The 24,460-nt window shown below is 45.5% G+C and overlaps 1 protein-coding gene across 2 annotated transcripts in view; it reads right to left on the reverse strand.

Moving 5' to 3' along the window:
* Nucleotides 1-24,460, reverse strand: part of SBNO1 (strawberry notch homolog 1) — a 156,823-nt gene that overhangs the window by 70,410 nt on the left and 61,953 nt on the right. For both annotated transcript variants that reach the window (XM_029619765.1, XM_029619764.1), the window contains 4 exons: nucleotides 13,277-13,480; nucleotides 3,117-3,287; nucleotides 2,865-3,037; nucleotides 2,474-2,605 (listed from right to left, as the gene is read on the reverse strand). In XM_029619765.1, the coding sequence (XP_029475625.1) occupies nucleotides 2,474-2,605; nucleotides 2,865-3,037; nucleotides 3,117-3,287; nucleotides 13,277-13,480 (680 nt within the window). The remainder of the gene's footprint in view (nucleotides 1-2,473; nucleotides 2,606-2,864; nucleotides 3,038-3,116; nucleotides 3,288-13,276; nucleotides 13,481-24,460) is intronic.

A 24,460-nucleotide genomic window follows, 5' to 3' on the forward strand; every position in this document is an offset into this window, starting at 1 on the left:
TGTTTAACTTTTGTAATCTCTGAGAGCCCCCTTTACTACTTTTGAAACCTTTAGGAGATCCAGGGTCTCTCTTATCAATGGGTACAACTTTGCCATTGCCCTACTGACTTTCAAGCTCACCTCAGGGAAGTCATTCTCAGATTACCAGTTTTTGAATTTTCTTAGGCAGCGGGAAGGCACTAGGGGGACCACCCAGGACCGGATTCACCCCTTCATTATCAGACTCCTTCAGATTAACCTTAACCCCTAGTTCCTTCAAAACTTGGGGAATGAGGGGACAACAACTCCTTCTTAAACAGGCAGATCACCCTAGGGTCATTCCCTTCTGTCACCAGTATCTTATCCGGATCAGGATCACCCTTATTCATATTGGCATTCAGGTCACATCTGCGTCCACATCTGGGTCCGCTCCATGATGATCTGCAGGAACATCCTACAGGTCAGTCATCCAAATCCCTGGGATGGCTCTCGAATCCTGTGCGACTGAGACCCAGATGTCTTAAAAGATCCCAGAGCCTCCTGAAGACACCATATTTGGTCTCTTAGCAGAGTGACATGGGTGCCTCTCTCTGGGACGCCCCCGCTCCCTTTCATGCTAGAAATCCTTATACAGGAGCAGGACAAACTCTGGAGAAAACTCCTCCGAATCCTCGGCACCCTGACCATGTAGACTTTCCTCAGACTCCCCCCTCCCTTATCCTGATCTGCAGTAACCTGATCCACAGGCAAAAAAGGATGAGGAGAATCCCTGGCCTCCCTGGAAGACGTGAGCCTCTGACTGCGATCCGCCACCAGCCCAGCTGCCGAATTCGATCCCCCCGGGTCTGCAGCTGTGGCTCCTGATGACCTGGGGGCCCTTTTTCTCACTAGCTGTGCCCGTGGAGGTTCCCTCCTCCCCCGATGTGCAGCCAGTAAACATGCGCTGAGCCTCTCAGACCAGAGGCCGCACGCTCTAGACGCCGCCATGAGAGTTTCGGCGCCATTCCCCAAGCAGCACAAGCAGCAGTGCTAAGGGGAAAAATTCAGCTTACGTGTGCCAACCAAAAGGAACAGGCTGCATACCGAGCCACGCGGATGTGTTGAACCGAACGTCATGTGGAAAACCTCCTTCAAATCCCAAGATCCCCTGGCAGTAGGAAAAAGGGCGTTGCCCTAACTCCCTCCCTCCTGCCGGCACCAACAGCTCCTGCCACCGAAAGCACCCCGCTGCCAAGACAAGCTCCTTGCTTCAAACTTTTTTTTTTCTTTAAAGCTTAATATAAACCAAAAATAAACAAAACAGGATTACTTCCCTGTCCAGGGACGACAGATTGAGGGCGGAGACCTCGGAGACAACAAAGGAGCCAGTCCCCTGGATATAAGGGCCTCCGGAAGAAACAGGCTACAGTCCGACAGGGGTTTCCAACCCCTGGTCACCCAGCTCCACCTGAGGGATGGTCCACAAGTACCTAACACCTCAGGGAACCTCAGCCCAATCTCTGACCTTCAGCTAACTCCAAATTTTCTTTTTGATCAGACCACAGGTTTGAACCTCTACCATCTGCTGGAAATAGAGAAAAATACCAAGGGACTGCAAATGGGAACACTCAGATATGTAGCAGTACCTCAAAGTTTTTGTTCTCTGCCTTCATCTGCTGGTAGGGATGCAAAACTCACTTGTCTGGACTGATCTAGGTATGAACAGGAAAGTTCACCTTACCTGTCCCTTTTGCTCTGTTTAAATACCACAGACCCTACTTGATCTTTTGCTTTCTCCTCACCTCCCTGCAACTAAGGATCTTCTGTACTTGTCTCAATCCTTCTTGACAGTTCCCAAAAGTGTGTTTAAGTACACGTAATAACCTACAGTGACAATATATGGTTTCTGGACAGTTTACAGTCTAACATTTTCTAGTCTCATCAACAGCAACAGTTTTTCTGGCCTGCTGGGCTTCCAGCTCAATGAGAACAGGACTCCACTGGACTAAGGCACCATGAGTCTTCATATGCGACTATCTGGGGTTCCCATATCTCCTTTGTGTTTTCACCCTTTAATCCAGCTGCAGCAGTGACAATCCTTGGCTAGGGGCCCACAGACTGCAGTACATGCACACCCTGAATCCAAGACTCCCTCCACCTCCAACCCAGTATAAGTTTTGTGAATGCTGATGTTACAGGTGGCCCAAAGGGCAGAAATGGTTTTATTCATGTTATGTATCTGAAAGTGTGGAGGTGTTTTGTTTTTTTAAACCACACAATTTCTGACAGCAAAACCAAAGGTGAAGCACTTGGAATTGTTTATGGCCAGCTCTGTGGCAGCACCATGCATTAAAATACAGAAAGATTAAATTCTCATCTCTGCTTCTGTACTCTTTCATTTCTAATGCTGACACATCACAAATGTATCGAACTGTAAATACTAACCCAAAACGTTAAATTCATCTTCATGCTAAAGACTTACAAAAATGGCAGAGAATTCTTAAATCACAGTCACCTTTTCTCCATCCATGAATCTCTGCTTTTCAGTAATATTCAGAATTTCTACTGGTACATCAAGTTCCGACCTCGATTCATAAGATATGCTTCCATCATCATTGCTTACAACCCTTCCTTTACGACCAGTCATCTTTAAACAGAGAAAAAGCTCAGCTGAATTGCATTAAAAGCTAGAGCCAATGGAAATCAGATTGTGAAATCAAGCTATGTTCAAATGTAAAAACACAGACTTTTGTCCTCTAGTCTGCATCTATCATGCAGTGGAGACAAGAAAATGAAAACTAGAATAGCAACATCTTCCTTTGATTAGTGGCTCAAAGTCATGTATACTCTTTAGGTTTCAGATTCTCCTGCTGTCCTGTTTGCTTTCTGTCAGCAGCCATATTTACCTCCGCCACATTCTCTGGCCCACCAAGTTCATCTATAAGTTCATCCAGTGTATTAGGTGGAAGATCTTCAGCTAATTTTTCCAACTTATCCAATACCTCTTTCTTCATCTGCTGAGCTCTTTCTACTGCATCTTGACTCGTGACACAGCTACTGCTGCTACTGTTCATGGTAACTGCAAGTCCAAAATACAAAATCCCTCAGTGACACTGTGCATCTTTACCAGGAAGGCAGTTCATATTCTTCCAACATACCTGTAGGGACAGTCAGGGTACTGACGGCAGAGGTGCTAACAGTGGAAGAAAAACTAGGACGCTTTGATCCAAGGCCAGATGCTAATAAGGCACTGTGAATAGAATCAGGATCGACACTTTTCTTTTTCTTATTCTTGCTTTTCTTATGCTCTTTCCGAATTAACCAAGGGTCTGCAGTGCAAAAAACATTTCACAGTTTTACAATGTTTATAAAAATGCTTTGAGAAAACATTTTAATTGGATCAAGTTTAAAAAAAAAAAAAATCTATTTTAGGCAGTCTCACTGTCCATGCAGGTTACAAGAGAAAAAGAAAAAACAGCCCTACTCATAAGACAACACAGATTTACAGGCCCTTACCCCTTATTCAGTAAGGGGCGGAAAACGTGCGTCCAACCCGTGGCACCTAATAGCGCCCTCAACATGCAAATGCATGTTGATGGCCCTATTAGGTATGCCCGCACAATACAGAAAGTAAAATGTGCAGCCAAGCCGCACATTTTACTTTAAGAAATTAGCGCCTACCCAAAGGTAAGTGCTAGTTTCTGCTGGCACTGGGAACGTGCACAGAAAAGCAGTAAAAATTGCTTTTCTGTGCACCCTCCAACTTAATATCATGGCGATATTAAGTCAGAGGTCCCGAAGGGTAAAAAAAGTTATAAAAAAAGAAAAAAAAATTTAAAATGGGCCGGCGGCTGTCAGGCCGAAAACCGGACGCTCAATTTTGTCGGCGTCCAGTTTCCGAGCCCGTGGCTGTCAGCAGGTTCGAGAACAGATGCCAGCAAATTGAGTGTCGGCTGTCAAACCCGCTGACAGCCGGCGCTCCGGGTCAAAAGGAGGCGCTAGGGACGCTAGCGCGTCCCTAGCGCCTCCTTTTGCCCGTTTCTACCGCACCACCTAATTTAAATACAGAATCGCGCACACAGGCGAGTGGCCTGTGCGCGCACCGGGAGAGCGGGCGTTCGTCCGCTCTCCCTCGGACTTTACTGAATTGGTCCGTTAGTTAGCATACAAACATCTTGAACTGCTCAGATACTTTTCTCCAGCAGCTTTTTGACAACCTCAACATCTGTTTTGCTCTCTTCTATATAGAGCTAGCTAGATGTCTATTTGGATTTTCAGAAGGCGTTTGACAAAGTCCCTCAAGAGAGGCTTCTAAGAAAACTAAAAAATCATGGGATAGGAGGCGATGTCCTTTCATGGATTACAAACTGGTTAAAAGACAGGAAACAGGTCAATTTTCTCAGTGGAAAAGGGTAAACAGTGGAGTGCCTCATGGATCTGTACTTGGACTAGTGCTTTTCAATATATTTATAAATGATTTGGAAAGGAATATGACGAGAGAGGTTATCAGAATTGCGGATGATACAAAATTATTCAGAGTAGTTAAATCACAAGTGGATTGTGATACATTACTGGAGGACCTGGCAAGACTGGATGACTGGGCATCCAAATGGCAGATGAAATTTAATGTGGACAAGTGCAAGGTGTTGCATATAGGGAAAAATAACCCTTGCTGTAGTTACACAATGTTAGGTTCCATATTAGGAGCTACCACCCAGGAAAAAGATCTAGGCATCATAGTGGATGTCAGCTCACTGTGCAGCGGCAGTCAAAAAAGCAAACAATGTTAGGAATTATTAGGAAGGGATTGGTTAATAAAATGGAAAATGTCATAATGCCTCTGTATCGCTCCATGGTGAAACCGCACCTTTATACTGTGTACAATTCTGGTTGCTGCATCTCAAAAAAGATATAGTTGCGATAAAGAAGGTACAGAGAAGAGCAACCAAAATGATAAAGGGGATAGAACAGCTCCCCTATGAGGAAAGGCTGAAGAGTTTAGGGATGATGGGGGATATGATAAAGGTCTTTAAGATCATAAGAGGTCTTGAATAACTAGATGTGAACCAGGTATTTACACTTTCGGATAATAGAAGGACTAGGGGGCATTCCATGAAGTTAGCAAGTAACACATTTAAGACTAATTGGAGAACATTCTTTTTCACTCAACGCACAATTAAGCTCTGGAATTTGTTGACAGAGGATGTGGTTAGTGCAGCTGGGTTCAAAAAAGGTTTGGATAAGTTCTTGGAGGAGAAGTCCATTAACTGCTATTAATCAAGTTTACTTAGGGAATAGCCACTGCTATTAATTGCTTCAGTAGCATGGGATCTTCTTGGTGTTTGGGTACTTGCCAGGTTCTTGTGGCCTGGTTTGGTTTCTGTTGGAAACAGGATGCTGGGCTTGTTGGACCCTTGGTCTGACCCAGCATGGCAATTTCTTATGTTCCTGGAGTAAACCGGAGGAATGGCTCTGTAGCTCGAGAAGCGATGAGCTGAGCATATCGCCACCAATAATACACTCTTCAGCGTTAACAGGCGCAGAGACAGTCTGAGCAACGGCCGAAAGGTAGGCCCTGCTAAAAAGTCCAACACTAGACTGAGGTTCTATAGGGGGACCAGTCACTTTAAGGGTGGTCAGAGGTGTTTTTAACCCTTTTTAGGAAACTGGGCAAGTTGGGATGTGTCGACAGGCAGACTCCGTTCACCTCACCTCTGAAACAGGAGAGAGCTACCAGATGGACTTTCAAGGAGTTGAGGGACAACCCTTTATTCAGGCCGTCCTGTAAAAATTCCAGAATCATAGTGAACTTGGTCGTCTGAGGCGGCACCCCACACTCCTCGCACCAGGCCTCAAATATTCTCCAGATCCGCACTTATGCCAAGGACGTAGAGAACATCCACGCTTGGAGTAAGGTGGCAATGAACTGCCGCCAAATATCCACGCTTCGTCAGGCAAGCCCTCAAGGGCCAGACTGTAAGACAAAACGAGTTGGGCCCTCATGAAGGATCAGACCTTGTTAGAGAAGGTCCATAGGGGGGCTCTCCACCAGAAGTCTCCGCATGTCTGCACACCAGACGTCTAGGCCAATCCGGGGCCACTAGAAGGACTAAGCCTCTATGGCATTCGATCTTGCAAATGCCCAGCAATGACCAACGATGGAAGGCGTATAGTATGTCCTCCTCTGGCCAGGTCATCAATCCCTTGGGATCACTGATCTCTTCTGTGACTGAAGAATCGGGGGACATTCACATTGAGAGATATGGCCAGTAGGTCAATGGACGGGAGGCCCCAGTCATCTACCAGGAGATGGAAGGCTCTGGTCAACACGTCCATTCCCATGGATCCAGGCTCTCCCTGCTGAGGAAGTCTGCTCTGATGTTGTCTTTTCTCACGATGTGGGAGGCTGAAATCCCTTGTAGATTTAGCTCCGCCCATTCCATAAGGGGGTCTATTTTCCAGAGACACTTGGTGGCTTTTGGTTCCTCCCTGCAGTTGATTTAGGCTACTGTTGTGGCATTGTCAGACATCACGCAGACTGCCTGTCCCTAGAGCCTGTGGCTAAATTGCAGACATGCTAATCTGACAGCTCAGGCTTCCAAGCAGTTTATGTTTTGGCATGCCTCTTGAAGGTAGGCCTCCGAGAGGTCCAGGGAGGTTAAGAACTCTCCTGGTTGTACAGCCATTATGAAGGAGCAAAGACTTTCCATGCGGATGTGAACTATGCGCAGATGGCAATGGACGCTCTTGAGGTCCAGGATGGGGCGAAAAGAACCCTCCTTCTTGGGTACGATGAAATAGCTAGAACATTCATTTTCCTGGGGTATAGGTATCGGGGTTATAGTCCTCAAACTGAGGAGCCTTAACGTGGATTCCACAACCAGTTTCTTGTGCTGGAAGTGGCAAGGTAACATCATGAACATGTCCCGAGGGATGCTGCAAAATTCCAGAGCATATCCTTCCGGTATGATGTCCAGTACCCATTTGTCTGACGTGATCTCAATCCACCGCTAATAGGGGGCCAACTATCCCTCTTCTATCTCCTTGTCCCATGGATGGGTCGGCCAAACTTCATTGGGAAGTTCGGGTCAAACCTTATCCCAAACCAGTTACTCTTTTTTGGTTGTCTGCTCCGAAAGGACTGAGGGCCAAGACACCTCAAATGATGAGTTTCTGTAGGGCCGGAAGCGCTGTGATCCCCTAGCCCGACCTCTCATGGGCATCTTTGTGAGGTTTGCCTTAGAGGTCGCATCTGCTGACCATTATTGCAGCCACAGTTGTCTTCTGGCCACCACCACTGAGGCCACTCCTCTGCTCGAGGTACAAACTAGATCAGAGCTTGCATCCGCTAGGAAGGCCGCGGCAGCTCTCAGAGAGAGAGCGAGAGCGAGAGCAAAGCAGACACGAGCGAGCCACCAGGGCACAAGAGGAAACTACCTGCAGTGTCATTGCTGTCGCGTCAAAGGCTTGTTTAAGGATGACTCCAACCGCCTATTGTGCGCATCCTTCAAGGCCGCTCCTCCATCTAAAAGAAAATTACTTCATACCTGCTAATTTTCGTTCCTGTAGTACCATGGATCAGTCTAGACGGTGGGTTATGTCCTCCGTCCAGCAGATAGAGTCAGACAAGGCTTCGGAGGGTGCTATCATATAAACCAGTGCACGCTCTGCAAAAGCTCAGTATAGAGAATATCAAAGCCAAAATAAACAATTACTAAAGATGGATCAAGTATCTGAAACATAACAGATCGTAAACTAAGGCAAATGGTGCCAGAACTGTAACTTGCAGAAAGAACCGTGAAACAGTCTCATAACTGAGATTAACAAACAGGTACCAGAAAAGAGAAGAGAAAATAGAGTACAGAAAGAATCCCCTAACCCCAGTAATCAATGAGGCAGGCGTCTGGACTGATCCATGGTACTACAGGAACGAAAATTAGCAGGTAAGAAGTAATTTTCTTTTCCCTGTAAGTACCAGGATCAGTCCAGATGGTGGGATGTACCAAAGCTTCCCTAAACCGGGTGGGCCCTTGCAAGCCCTGCTCAAATGACCTGGTCGCCAAAGTGTCCGGAGGTTGACTACGGCAGGTGCGGTCGGTAATGATGCGCAAAGGTGTGAAGGGACTTCCAAGTCGCTGCCTGGCAAATCTCTTGTGAGGAGATGGACTGTACTTCGGCCCAGGATGCAGCCTGCGAGCGGAGAGAATGGGTTTTGACGCCCAGCGGAGGAGTCCGCCCCGCACCAATGTACGCTGTTACTATGGCTTCCTTGAGCCAACTTGCAATCGTCGTCTTTGAGACCTGGGAACCCTTCCTCGGCCCTGACCACAGGACGAACAGGTGGTCAGAAACTCTGATGTCGTAAGTGACCTCCAGGTAGTGAATTAGAGTGCGTCTAACATCAAGAAAGCGAAGAGGACCTGGTTTCTCCGCTGAGAAAGACTAGAGCTCAACAGTCTAGTTCAGGTGAAAGGACGAAACGACCTTTGGTAGAAAGGAGGGCACTGTGCGTAAGGACACCCCGGTGTCCATGAAACGTAGGTAGGGTTCCCGGCAGGAGAGCGCTTGAAGTTCCGAGATGTGGCGTGCAGAACAGATGGCCATCAGGAAGACGGTCTTGAGTGTGATATCTTTGATGGTGGCCTTGCGCTGGGGTTCAAAGGGAGACCCGGCCAGGGTCTTAAGGACCAAATTGAGGCTCCAAGAAGGGCCGGGTCCCTGACCGGGGGCCATAGATGCTTCGCCCCCTTGAGAAAACGGGCGATGTCCGGCTGCACCAGGAGCGAAGGATGATCCGCGTACTGAATGAGCGAGCCCAGAGCGGCAACCTGAACTCGTAAGGAGTTGTAGGCAAGACCTTTATCCAATCCGTCTTGAAGGAACGCAAGGATCCGAGGAACCGTGGCTCTCGAGATATGCGTATTGTGCGCTGTGCACCAAGCCTCAAAGACCTTCCAGACCCTCACGTAGGTGGCCGAAGTCAAAGTCTTCCGGGTCTTGAGGAGAGTCGAGACTACCGCGTCAGGGTACCCTTTGCGCCGGAGGCGGTGCTGTTCAAAAGCCAGGCCGCAAAACAGAAGCATTCTGCCTGCTCGAAAAATACTGGTCCCTGATGGAGCAATCGAGGAAGATGGCCCAAGCGAAGTGTGCCGTCCACTACCAGATGGAGCAGATCTGCGAACCAAAGGCGGCGTTGCCCATTCGGGAGCTACCAGAATGACGGGACCCAGATGGCGCTCTATTCTCCGAATGACCTTGCCCACTAGGGGCCATGGTGGAAAAATGTAGAGTAGAAGGTGGTCCGGCCAAGGGAGCACTAGGGCATCTACTCCTTCTGCACCTCGCTCCCGCCTGCGACTGAAGAACCGAGGTGCCTTGGTGTTGAGAGACGTTGCCATTAGGTCTAGGCGAGGAGGTCCCCAGCGATTTATTTATTTATTTTTAATTTTTATATACAGAGGTTCTTATAGAGACTACAAATCACTCCGGTTTACATATAACGATAAACTGCCCAACAGAGATAAGGGGCTTTACATAGAACAGTGGCACATATGGAACAATATAACTGAATGAATGAGATGAATGAATATAACTGAATATAACTGATATATAAATATAAATATAAATGAATATAACTGAATGAATGAATGAATGAGAAGTTGCATTGCTTCGGAGAGAGACTACTCTCCGGAATCCAGTTGCTGACGACTCAGGTAGTCCGCCTGAATGTTGTCTACGCCCGCAATGTGCGAGGCGGCCAGGTGCGCTACGTGCTTCTCCGCCCACAACATCAGACGGACCGTCTCGAGTGACACGTGCCAGCTCTTTGTGCCTCCCTGGCGGTTGATATATGCTACTGTGGTCGCGTTGTCTGATAAGATCCTCACCGCTCGATTCTGCACCAGGGGTAGAAAGTGAATGAGGGCCAGGCGCACTGCTCGTTTCCAGCCGGTTGATCGGCCAAGTTGCTTGTGCCTTCGTCCACTGTCCCTGCGCTGAGCTCCGGTCGTATATTGCCCCCCAGCCGGAGAGGCTAACGTCTGTGGTGACTACCACCCAATCCGGTATCTCAAGAGAAGTGCCTTGGGCCAAATGCCGCGGATCCAGCCACCAACCCAAGCTGTCTTTGGCAGGCTGGGGGAGAGGGAGTACTAACTGGTAGTGTTGCGAGACCGGTTTCCAGCGGGAGAGTAGAGCCGCTTGCAAGGGACGGAAGTGCGCAAAAGCCCATGGAACGAGATCTATCGTGGAGGCCATGGATCCCAAGAGCTGTAGATAGTCCCAGGATATGGGCGCTGGCAACACAGTAAAGCGCTGTTTCTGTTCTCGGAGGGATTGGGCTTTGTCCGGTTGTAGGAAAACCTTGCCCTGAAGAGTGTCGAAGCGTGCTCCCAAGAACTCCCAAGAAGTCCAAGTACTGCAAAGGAGTGAGGGAGCTCTTGGCGAAGTTCACCACTCAGCCGAGGGACTGAAGGAGGCTGACAACCCTGGAGACCGCCGCCTGTCCCTTGGAAAAAGACCGCTCAAATGAGCCAGTCGTCCAGGTAGGGGTGAATTAAGATCCCCTCCCATCATAGGGCAGCTGCCACCACCACCACCATGATCTTCGTGAACGTCCATGGGGCGGTCACCAGCCCGAAGGGGAGTGCCTGGAACTGGAAGTGCTGATTTAGGATCTTGAAGCGAAGGAACCTCCGATGGGCCTTGAGAATGGGAATGTGGAGATAGGCCTCTGTCAGATCGAGAGAGGCCAGGAATTCTCCCCAATGCACTGCCGCAATCACAGAACACAGAGTCTCCATGCGGAAGTGGGTGGGGGGGGGGGGGGGGTTTGTTGACCTCCTTGAGATCCAGGATTGGGCGAAAGGACCCGTCCTTCTTGGGTACGACGAAATAAATTGAATAGTGACCCGAGCCCACCTCTCCGAAGGGGACGTGGGCGATGGCTCTGAGACTCAGGAGTCTGTCCAGGGTCTGTTGTACCACCAGTCTCTTGGGGCTTGAGCCGCATGGTGAGAAGAGAAACCTGTCCCTTGGGAGGCGGGCAAACTCCAATGCGTAGCCGTTCCTTAAGATGTCTAGGACCCACTGGTCCGAGGTGACGTGGACCCACTCCTCGTGAAAGAGAGATTCGTCCTCCGATCCGTGGGGCGGAGGAGTGGAGAGGCGCGGCATCATTGGGTGGGCTTGGACGAGGCCCCCTGACTCTCCCCCTCCCGAGTGGACCTGCGACCACGAAAGGAACGAGGCCAGGACTGGGATCTAGAAGACTGTGTCCGGGGACCTGACTGTTTGTAACTGCGGTAGCGACGCTGCGTCCGGGATCGGGAGGGCGTAAATGACCTGAGGTTCTGCTGTCTGTCCTCTGGCACCCGGTGGACCGAATTCTCACCCAGAGACTTGATGATCTGGTTGAGATCCTCCCCAAATAGGAACTTGCCCTTAAAAGGGAGCGAGCCCAGGCTGGACTTGGAAGAAGTATCCGCCGACCAGTTACGAAACTGGTCTTCGGCTGTAAAATAAGGGGGGGGGGGCGACTTAGGCAGTCACTGCCGCACTCTGCTTCCTGGACCCACTGCCTTTCAGCTGCTTCAGCAGCAAAGTCCATTCTGGGAACCGGCTACCAGACCAAGGCACACCTTTGAGGGATCTCGGAAATCGCCTCAGGAATTCTCAACTGGGGAAGGGACCATTAGATATCACCACAGGAGAGCAGGGCTCAATCTTTCTCCAATTTAAAGGTAAATTTTCTTCAAACTAGTACTGCAATCCCGCTAATACCAATGCTGGTGTGGGTATAGCATGTCCACATCTGCTAGGAGACGGAGAGATACTGAATGGCTAAGGTCACTGCAGGGGTATATCTAAGGTGACGTCAGCTTTAAAATCTGACTCAGTCTCCATCTGTTAGCAGAGGAACACAGAACCCACTGGTCCTGAGTCCATCTGGCTACATGCTAGGAAAATTATAGATCAACATGTACACTGACTTGATGTAATCATAACACAAAGATTTTAAAGATCAACATACATTGACTCAAGTAATCGGGGCGATAAAGATCTACAGGGATGTTCTAGTACTTTTTAACTCAGAGGTAACGGGATATAAGGTTGGTGGTTTGTAAAACATGTTAGTTTTATTTGGAAGTTGTTGGGATGTAATGGAGTATTTTGATCATTGCTAGGTTATTAATGAGTTAGTCCTTGTAGGTGCTTGATCTGTGTTCAGTTAAGTTAGATTGTAGGCATTTTTAAATATCCATTTTATTTATTTATTTATTTTTTAGATTACATGTGTACCCGTGACTCGGATTGATCACTGTTGGAAACAGGATGCTTGGCTTGACGGACCCTTGGTCTTACCCAGTATGGCATCTCTTATATTCTAACATTGTAATGCTAAAATAAATGTAAGCAATCTAATCTCATTGTTCATTAATTGGTCAACAATTAGTCTCCATAAGCAACACTGACCCCTTTCAGTGCTTGCTTTAAAAGAAGCTTGCAACTGCTACATTAACCACATGTGATTTTTACAAATATCACCACACATTCTAATTGCCATTGAAATTCTTTTGTCGGATAACAGAACCTTGAAACCCATGACTGACCACATGATACAGAAGAGTGGACGCTAGGACCCGCTGACAGGGCCAAGGCATGAGGCTGAGACGATGTCAGGCAGGCAAGGCCATTCAGAAGGAGGAGATGAAGAATAATTTTATATCCTTAAACCTCCCCTCCCACTGGATTCACTGTTTGCTTAATAAAAATCTTTAATTATAAAAAAAAAAAAAAAAAGGAAGGAGGAGGAGATGAACAAAGATTGGGGCAGACAAAAAGCAAGGTTAGGAACCAGGCTGGGTATGAACTGGTAGTCAGAAACAGGAACAGCTAAATGCAGGGGAGCAAAGAGTCAGGACCTTTTGCTCAGGCCCCCTGCCCAGAGGAGTGAGCTTCCTTTTACGTTTAGAGCAGTGTTGATGTCATTAGCCCACACCACAGGATGTCTTGAGCACTGGCCCTATAAAGCTGACGAGTTGCTACACAGAACACAGCAATGGGCCTAGGACCGCGAGGTACAGGCTGCCAATTGCATTGCAGCACCCTGTGGTTGGCAGCATGGTACTAATCAGATACTCAATAAACCACCCTCTAAAGATGTTTGGCCCTGCCAACAAAAAATGAGGTATGCAATATTATGAGCTGCAGTGCCTCCCACACACTGAAAAAAAAAAAGTTGAATTCCCAATAAGTTGATTTTACCAAAATGTAGTTGATACATTTATAAAAAATAAAGTGCTCCACGTGATCTCACCATCTTCATCATCCTCACTGGACTCGTCCCGGAATGGGTTAAAATCATCCTCATCATCCCCAGAACTAACAGATTTAAAGCTCTCCTCGTCACTTTCCTCTTCATTGTCTGAGGCATCAGATGCACTTTCCATTTCATCTGAACTGCTGCCAGCAAGGCCACCAACTTTACGAGCTTTCTTGGCTTCTCTTGTTATTTCTTCACCTAAGAAAAATAAAAAAGCTAAACTGAAGGCCAGTTGTCACACATACACACACTACAATGGGATTTCAGTGAGCTTAAAAACAGAAAACTAAAGAAAGGAAAATTGGTTCTTACCTGCTAATTTTTTGTTCCTGGTAGTACCACAGATCAGTCCAGACTCCTGGGTTTGCCTCCCCGCCAGCAGATGGAGACAGAGAAAGTTTCATCAACACTATATATAAAACCCAGTGTGCCACCCGCAGTCCCTCAGTATTGACTTGTCCCCAAGCCAAGATGACAGCAACCACCATAAACTTCTAAGCAAACTCCCTCCCTTTGAACGAGCCGGAGGAAGGTGAAATTACCCAGGCGCAACGAAAAACTTGTTTCCCAAATTTTACATAAGCAATCAGCATTGAAAACCACCAACCCTGCACCATATACAAAGCAATAGAAGAGCAGCGGACTCTTACGAAAATATCAGGTAAGAATCAAAATTTTCCTTTCCCTGTACGTACCCAGAACAGTCCTTAATTCGGGTGTGATCTGGAGAGTTCCACTCGTAGAACACTCACCAAATCACATGGAAGCTGGAGCCCTACATCCAAGCAATAATGCCTAGCAAAAGTGTACGACTTCCCAGTAGCCACCCAGCAAATTTCATGCAGAGACATCTGTTGTGACTCAACCCAGGAGATCACCTGAGAACATGTCAAGTGCGCCACTAAACCTTCCCCTTCCCCCCCCCGGCACCCTTTAAAAATGTATGTCAACTTGATCACTTTCTTCAGCTCCTGCGCAATTGTAGCCTTAAGTCGCCTTACCTCCCCCCTTCTTTGGACCACTCAATAGTACAAAAACGTGATCCAATCCATGGGAATCATTAGTGACCTTTAATACCTCAATAATGCACTCTTAAGAACCTAAGCTCCTCTGCGTGAGGTGAAGAGGAACCCAAATCTGGAAAAGCTGGAAATTCCACTGTCTAAGACGGAACGCAGACACTACCTTAGGCAGAAGAGGCAGCAGCATGCTTAAACATGCCCCCAAATCTGACATCCGTAGGAAGGGATCGTGACAACAGCACCTGGAGCTCTGAAATTCTCCTGGCTGAACAAAGTCAAGAAAGCCACTTTCAGAGTCAAGATCTTAACCATAGCCCTCTTTAGTGCTTCAAACAATCTAAGGACTAGATTCAGATTCCAAGATGGACAAATGTTCCACACCAGAGGATGCAAGTTCTTAGCTCCCCGAAGGAACCATATAACATCCAGATGTACGGACAAAGGATACCCTTGCACCTTATCCTGTAGACAAACCAATGTCACTACCTGGACTCTCAGAGTTAAAGGCCAGTCCCTCGACCACAAACTTCCTGTAGAAAAGCCAAAATATGCGACACAGTTAGCCTGAACAGGTTGAGGCTGCACTCTGTCAGGAGTAGATGAGAACTTGAAGACCTTCCAATTTCGCATATATGTCAAGGATGTAGGGGGTCACCTAGTCTGCAAGAAGGTAAACATAACTGCTTCGGATAATCCCCTCCATCTCAGCTGTTTCCTCTCAGAAGTAAAGCCGTGAGATAGAAGTGAGCCACCTGACCCAAAAATATTGGGCCCTGGTGGAGAACAGTCAGCCAATGTCCAAACCTCAGCAGCCCATCTATGGCCATATTGATTAGATCTGGAAACCATGGCAGACGTGGCCCCTCTGGAGCTACCAGGATTACTTTGCCCAGATGTTTCTCTATCCGCCATAATCCCTTGTCCACCAGAGGCCACAGAGGGAAGAGAAAGAAAAATCCCTTGTGTTTATGGCGGCACCGGAGCATCGAATCCTTCCATACAGTGTTCTCTTTGGGAGCTGTAACACTGCGATGCCTTATTCTCTTTGGTCATCATTAAGTCTATATAGGGATACCCCCATCTTCCGTGAATAAGACATCGTTGCCTCCAACAGCTCCATTCCCCAGGGTCTAACTCTCTGTGACTGAGAAAATCTGCTTGAACGTTGTCCACTCTAGTGATTCGAGATGCTGCCAGCCACCCCAAGTGCTGCTCTGCCCAGAAAATCAACTCCCAGGCCTCTCGAGCCACTGTCTGATTCTTGGTTCTGCCTTGACGGTTGATATAGGCCACCATCACCACAGTGTCCAATAGAATCCATACTGGATGGCCGCATAACTTTGACAGACAGGCAAGCAATGCAAAATGCACCGCTCTCATCTCTGATAGACCATGAGGCCTCCTGTTTCAACCACTGGCCCTGCACTGACTGATCTTGATACACCACCCTCCATCCAGAGAGGCTTGCATTGATCGTGACACACTTTTCGGAACCTCCAATTCCCCACCATGCTCAAGATTGGAGCGAGTAAGCCACCATGAAAGATTGTCCCTGGCTTCCTCCCTCTAACAGAAGATGAAACTTCCAATAACAGATGCCAGCAGGAGAGAAATGCCCCTTGCAGAGGTTGCATATGCTCAAATGCCACAAACATTAATTCCAGTGTCGATGCTATAGAACCCAGGACCTGAAAATAGTCCCCGACTGAGCAACGAAAGCTCTAGCAGATGCCGACTGACTTGTAATTTCAGCACTCTCTCTCCGTAAGAAACACTCCCTCTGCTAGCATGTGGAACCGAGCTCCCAGATATGCCAGAGTTTGAGAGAGGACTAAATGGCTTGATGCTAGGTTCACCACCCATCCTAGAGACTTCAAGAGCTTCAGTATCTTTTGTACTGATTGTTGACAAAGATCCTCTGATTTCGCACGAATAAGCCAGTCATCGCTCACCAAACCAACACCACCATCCAATCCAGACCAACTAGCGCTCAAGTAAGGCCAACGAACTAGCCACCTACTTCAAAACAAAAATCTCAAACCTCACCCTCTCCCTTACAACCCACCAAACTCTTCCAACACCTCATAGCACATACCAACTCACTCTGAATTCTAGACTAGAGTCATTCGAGCCCACATCAGCCATGGAGATTGAAAATTTACTTAAAAAAATTAAACCATCTGCACATCCCTCGGACCCACTCCCTACTAATTTGCTCACTGCCATCTCTAGCACCGTCGCAAAACCTATTGCAGAAAATCATCAATACCTCTTTAGCCATGGGCACAGTTCCTAATCAGCTTAAACTTGCAATCCTCAAACCCCTACTGAAAAAAACCAACTGCATCACCCATGGACCCAGCCAACTACAGACCCATTGCAAACCTGCCCCTGATCTCTAAACTGATGGAAAAAGCGGTAAATAAACAACTTTCCGAATACCTCGAGGAGCACAACATTCTTTCCCCGGCACAATATGGTTTTCGCAAATCTCGAAGCACAGAGTCCCTTCTGCTTTCTCTCACTGATAATTTACTTTTGAACCTGGAGAAAAAACAGTCATTCTTACTGGTCCTACTAGACCTATCTTCAGCGTTCGACACGGTAAATCACTCACAACTCCTAGAACAACTATCAAACATAGGAATCAAAGGCACAGCTCTCTGTTGGTTCAAATCGTTCCTATCCAACAGGTTTTACAAGGTCAGAATTAACAACAAGGAATCTGACCCCATCCTATCAGACCAAGGCGTACCACAAGGTTCATCCCTCTCCCCTACCCTGTTCAACATTTACCTCCTCCCCCTCTGCCATCTGCTATCTCAACTCAAGCTTACTCATTACCTCTATGCAGACGACATCCAGATCCTAATCCCCATCACAGAATCAATTCAAAAAACCTTTGTCTACTGGGAGAATTGTCTTCAACCAATTAAACAACTACTCTCCAGCCTAAACCTGATTCTAAACTCCAGCAAAACAGAGCTGCTACTAATCTCACACAACCCGAACAACCACCCACCTAGTCCGGCACAAACCACATCTTTAAATATGGAGCTCTCTGCAGACGTCAGGAATTTAGGAACTTGGCTTGACAATCAACTTAACCTTAAAAAATTCATAAACACAACCACCAGGGATTGCTTCTTTAAACTACAGGTCCTAAAGAAACTAAAGCCACTCCTTCACTTCAATGACTTTCGCCTCGTTCTTCAATCCATTATTTTTTCGAAACTTGATTACTGCAACTCAATCTTACTGGGCCTCCCCTCCAACAGCATCAAACCCCTACAGATGGTACAAAACGCCGCAGCCAGAATCCTAACTAACACTAATAGAAGAGACCATATTACCCCCATCTTGAGCAACCTCCACTGGCTACCCATCAAACAGAGAATCATATATAAAACCTTAACCATTATCCATAAAGCAATTCATAACGTCGCACCTATCTCTCTACAAACTCAACTTCGCCTACACTCATCGGCCAGACCCATCAGAAGCGCCTACAAAGGCACATTAGTCGCAGCTCCCGCCAAATCAACGCTAAGAAAAAGAGCACTATCCACTGCGGGACCACATCAATGGAATGCGCTCCCACCAGACATAAGACTCGAACCCAATCTACCAGAGTTCAAAAAAAGGTTAAAAACCTGGCTCTTCAGGCAAGCGTTCCAATTCCCAGAGTGTAACTAGGCACCTCCTCCTGTCTTTCAGACCCAACCATTGCAAGGTGTCACTAACACATTGACACTTAATTTCATACACGGACTTGGTTATTCGCAATAGCTATTTAACAGTCATCCTTTTCATATTATATTATTTAACCGATTACTTGCAGACTATATACGCTACTAAAGTTCCTTGTAAAATGTGAACACACACACTCAGCTCAAAACACGAATAATGTTATAATAATAATATTTGTTTGTTAAATACTATTGTTACTTTCACTGTTCCTTGTAATAATGTTCAATGGTTGATTGTTATTGTTCAATGTTCTATGTAAAAAACCCCAGTCTAACCTCCCAGACCAGGGCAACCTTTTCGTTACTTGTAAACCGGATTGATTTGTATTGCATACAGGAATTCTGGTATATAAAAATTAAAAATAAATAAATAAATAAATATGGATGCACCAACACATCCTCCTTTTGCAATGCAGCTGCCGCAGCCACCACCACCACTATCATCCTGGTGAAGGTATACAGAGCTATCGCCAGCCAAAGGGAAGGGTTCGAAACAGAAAAGGGTCCCTTAAAACCGTGAACCCCAGGAGTCTCTGGTGCTCTAGCCTAATGGCTATATGCAGATACACCTCTGTCAAGTCGAGAGATGCCAAGAACTCTCTTTTGTGAACCACCACTATGATGGACCTCAGAGTCTCAATGCAGAAATGGGGGAACCTTGAGAGCCGTGTTTGCCTTCTTTAAATCCAATATTGGTCGAAATGTTTTTTCCTCGGAACCACAAAATAGATGGAATATAGGAGAACCCCCCACTTTTTAAAAACTTGCCTCCGGGGCATTCCTCCCCACCCCTATATATCAGAATCTCCCCTCCCCACCCCCCCGTTTAGATAACCTCTTTCATGTATCACACTTTTATAATTTTACTTATATAATCTAATCTGTTATTTGTATGCTCTGAATGTTCCTTATTTAATTATCTAATTACGCAAAAATTGTAAAGCCTGTTGCTCAGTTCTGTTATACGTAAACCGACGAGATGTTCCCAACGTTCGTCGGTATATAAAAGTCACTAAATAAAATAAATAAATAAATTCCACTGAAGGCCAAATAAATCCTGAATTGGATACGGGAGAAAAGAAACTGGATGCTTAACTTAAATTGACCTTCAGCCACACTGAGCATGTTCAGGGTCTGAGCCAACAAATTCAGCAGGACATCTCTGTAAAAAAATAAATAAATAAAAATAAACTAAGCAGAGTCTGATATGGCACTCAATCAGATGTAAATTTCTCCCTCATATAGAGGTAAGAAAGCCAAATCCCCATCAGAATCCTCTGATGTATCGTGATCCATATCACCTTGAACATTACCAGGGCAGCCTCCCTGCAATGTTTGCCCACGATACCCACATAGGTTGCATCGCCTTCACTGGGCACCCTGCAGAAAATGTTTGCAGACCATAGAAACATTCCACCCAAGAGAATGAATCTATACTGGAGCCCAACTTTGCTCTCTGCAACCTCTCTCCCCCCCACTCGGGGAAGCTTCTGAAATCTGGAATAAGGGAGGAGAATTGATCATTGCCTTGCCTCCCACTCCACTCCAGAGACACCATAAGCCGAGGGGGATGTCCCAACATAGGCAAAAAGCTGAGGTAGTCAAATTGCTTTGAGCATCTAAACAGCCCTGACACAAAAACGGAGAGAGTGTGAGGACTGAATTGCTCTCAGACTGCAAGGCGCTTAAAACCTGTCATCCTCAGCACTTAGCTCTCCTGAACTTCAGCTCTAGGCATCCTCCTGCACACACATCAATGCCACCCAGGAATATGCATGCATCCCTCCGGATGCACACAAATACGCACTCAAGGTTAGGTCGTGGTCTTATGTGCACAAGTACCCACGCAAATGTGTGCTCCAGTCTAGGTTGCAGACGTACACGCTGAAATCTAGGCCGCGACTTTACACGCACAGATTCCTGTGCATGCAACTGCCATGCACCAAGAATCCGCACACAAGCTTAAACAAAGCCTGCATGCACCTTCAGCATGTTTAGGCCTTGATCCATTCGACACTGAAAATCAAAGGACTGAACAGTTTCTCTAAAGCTCAGGGCCTCAACAGACCGAGAATCCCTGGAGACTGGGGCAGAAAGCCAGCATCCCCCCCCACTGCCTGTTGTGCTAAAACAGTCTTTGTGCACAAGCAAATTGATTCTGGTAGAGCTCTTCTGCAGTTTTTAGAGACTCCTCTGTGCAAGTGCCTGTCTAAACTGTCGACGATAGTTGAGAGGGGACTCCCCCTACATCTCCCGCTGACAATTCTAGGGAATAAAAAACAGTTGCCGTTCCCATGCTGAGAAAAGATTCAGCACTAGACCCATGAGGTTTGTTTAGCTGTCGGTCTAGCGCTGGGCTCCCCCAAAGTGCCTTCCCTACCAGGGATGCACACAGAATACAAGCAGTCTGAATTTAGGTACGACCGCGAGTCTGCATGCAAATGGCACCGTCTGTCTCATGCCATTGCAACGAGGCCCGAGCAGCATGCCACTATCTCTACCCAGTTTACCTGAACCTCAAGAACCCCCCCCCCCACCCCGGGTTATCAAGGTCCCTGAGTAACCAGCATGATTCCACTGCCTCCAGTTCACTCTTGCTTTTTTTTTTTTTTTTTTAAACAAGCTTTAAAACTGCATCCACCTGTGCAACTAGCCCCAGAACGGAGAGGAACAGAAATTCAATACTTCCCCTGCTTCGACGGGACCCGAAATGCAGAGCTGCCAGCAGAACAAATACTGCTTCATGGGGGATGAGGGATCTGGAGCACAAAATATACATCCCCCACGGAATCTTGAAGCGATCTGCCATCAAGGGTCACAAACCCCCTGCTTGTCCACCTCAAACCAGGGAGGGGGATGGCCCCCACCAGGACCTGGGAGGAACTGGAGATCTAACTTTTTTTCTATTTTTTTTTTTTTAATATATATTCCATACTGCAAGTTTTAACACCATCTACCTTCTGCTGGAGACAAATACTGAGGGACTGCAGGTGACACACTGGATTATGTACAGTGTCGGTGAAATGTTCTGTCTCTATCTACTGGCAGGGAGGCAAAACACAGGAGTCTGGACTAATCTGGGTACGTACAGGGAATCTATTATACAACTCACAGGACATTTTCTACAGTTTGTCCCCTTCACTCTTTTACATTATCTTTTACTTTAATAAACCCAACAAAACTCTGCATTAGCAAATTTAACAGATGCTTTAACTGGTTTAAATTTGACAACCCTTATAAATGATCCTACCCATAGACTAGGAAACACCTTGAACAAAATCTACTTTAACAGATCGTCTTTTGATTTTAAAACAGATATTACCCCCATGCCATGGTCAGACCATTACCTAATAAAAGCCATAGGAAAAAATAAAATATCAAGTAACAATAATGTGATCAATACCCATTACGACACTACAATACTATGCCGCAAGAAGATCAATATTGAAACTTTCACTGACGCCTTAATACCGATAATTAACCAGAACCCATACTCTGACGTCACCGAAATGCTATCATTCTGGAATAAGAATATAACAGAAAAGTTAGATATTATAGCACCTCTAAAACCTCAAACATTCTCCGCAAAAAAAAAAAAACCACCCAACTATATGGTATACCGATTCACTAAACATTCAAACGCAAACTACACAACTTAGAGCGAAGATGGAGAAAAAAATCCCCTTTCAGAACGTAAACAAGAATATTACATCTACTTACAAAATTATAAGAAAGAAGAAATAAAAACTAAAAAAGCCTTCTACACAACAAAAATGAGAGCGAACGGTAACCCCAGAATTCTATTCTCAATCATGAAGACTTAACGACTATACAAATGCATCATCTTCTACTGCTTCTAATGACCTTTGCAATAAAATTGCCAAATACTTTAGAAAGAAAACAGAAGATATTTCAGCCGAATTTGACTCATTACCTGTTTCGAAAACAACTTTACCTCAACTGGCATGTTCTCTCTCTGAATTCTCCACAATCAATGATAACACCATTATCAATATATTGTCAAAATCAAAACCTTCAAATAGCCCTTTCAACTCTTGCTCTGGTTTCTTACTTGCCCCATCCATTTCAAGGCATTTTCCCAGACTCTCAAAAAAAATCAGTCCTACCCATTCCCAAGTAGAAAAACCACAACTCCTCAGATCTAGCCGATTACCAGCCAATTGCCACATTACCTTCTATAGCTAAAATCATAGAATCAGTCGTACTGCATCAAGTCTCTGAATACATAGAAGACAATATTCTACATAATAATCAGCATGGTTTTGGAAAAGGACATAGTACAGAATCCCTGCTCATCTCATTTGACACTATCAGAGGTTTTTACTCCAATACAAACTATATATTAGTATTAATCAATATATCTTACACACAGTTTATTGTATTAAAATGTTACCGTACTATGATGGCACATGATTAAATTGTAATCTATACCATTCCTTTTATTATCGTGCCTTACTGTAAACCGTTGTGATGGTTATCTAACTTGACGGTATAGAAGAATTTTTAAATAAAATAAATATCTGCAGCGTTTGATACACTAAATCATGATATCTTAATCTCCAACTTATGCCTGATTGGCATCAGTGGATCAGTTCTACAATGGTTCTCCTCTTTCATTGCAAACCGACCACAAAGAATCACAATGGGCACATTTAAATCTGACTGGTACACTACTAAAACAGGTGTACCACAAGGCTCGGCACTTTCTGCCCTGCTATTCAACTATACCTTCTAGCTGGTCTAAGTTTAAACTTTAAAATATATGCAGACAATATACAGTTTACAGTTGCTTTCACCGAATCCTGGTCTAAAACCTTTTCTCTATTACAACTCTACCTAACAATAAAAATATGGTTCTCACAACAGGTTAAAATTAAACACAAAACAAAACAGTTAATTTATCTTTCACAGTACCAGACTCAAACCATCAGCTGCCTCAAACCTTCACACTTGAGAATCAACATTCCTATAAAATCTCATGCAAAGAATTTAGGAGTGACCATCGACTCCAGACTATCAATGACAGATAATATATCAGAGATAGTAAAAAAAATCTTTTTCAAAATACATATGCTGAAAAAACTCAAGCCGTTATTACCAAGCAATTTTCGTTTAGTTACTCAAGCTTTGATTCTCACCACCCTAGATTACTGTAATACACTGTATCTTGGTCTACTCCAATCGACAATACAACCACTACAACTTGTGCAAAATGTGACAGCTCGAATGTTATGTAATGTATCACGCAGAGACCATATAACACCTACATTACAACAATTACACTGGCTCCCGATATTGTATCGCATGACATAAAATTGTGTCCATTATTCACAATTTATTAATTATATAACTCCAACTCCATCTGGCTATATTCATTACTGAGAATATACAAGCCTACCAGACAGCTCCGCTCCTTAGATAAATGTATCCTGGAAATTCCTTCTATAAAACCTGTCAGCTTAGCACTAACCCGAAAACGAGCTTTTTCAGTTGCAGGTCCGACGTTATGGAACTCACTCCAAGATTATATTAGACTAACAGCAAATCGTAGAGAATTTAAGAAAATGTTAAAAACTCACCTTTTCACACATGCATACAATTTATAATAACAAACTAATTACTCTGAACTCAAACTACTAGCATGACTCAGCTTCTTAATGTAAATGTGATGTACTTTAAATGATGTAAGCTATAATATTGTGTACGTTTTTTCTATCCTAGACAGATAGACTCCTACCCCCCAGTGTGGTATATAAAAACTTTTAAATAAATAAAAACACACTGCAGGGACACCTACTTATCAAAATTACACTTCTTTATGAGCAGGAAAGCCACACTTGTAGAAAAGCAGACCCACACTTTCCTGGTCAAGAAAAAATTATGGGGGCAGGGACAAAGAGGAGGAAAACGGCCACCCTGGACATTGTCTCCTCCTGTGAATTTAGCATTAACTTTGCTGTTTTATTTTGCTTTGGAGGAAACAGCTCCAACCGTGACTGCCTTACTGTAGTAAAGTTTCTCTTACCTAGGTCATTTTAAGAGATTCCCCTTGTTCTTTATTTCCATTTACTGGGGGATTTTTGCCTCTCATGACAGTCCTCTATGGTCAAGGATCTTTATAACATGATACATGTGTAGTTAGGTGCTGTGCAATGATAGGTACTCCCCTCCATCAAGGTTAGTTTATTGCTGCCCAGAACCTGCAATTCTGAGGATGAGTCAGGATTGTACTTTTTTCTAGCTTAAAAAAGCTGGGATCCTGGCACCATGAGCCTTCATAACTATGGAAATTTTCCTCTATTTTACATTCAACCCCTCCCCCCCACCCCCCAACCTAATCTTATTGCAGTGGCAGTCTAGGATCATGCACCAGGGTTCCCTTCAAG

The sequence above is a fragment of the Rhinatrema bivittatum genome, chromosome 11, assembly GCF_901001135.1.
Source record: "Rhinatrema bivittatum chromosome 11, aRhiBiv1.1, whole genome shotgun sequence".
NCBI lineage: Eukaryota > Metazoa > Chordata > Amphibia > Gymnophiona > Rhinatrematidae > Rhinatrema > Rhinatrema bivittatum.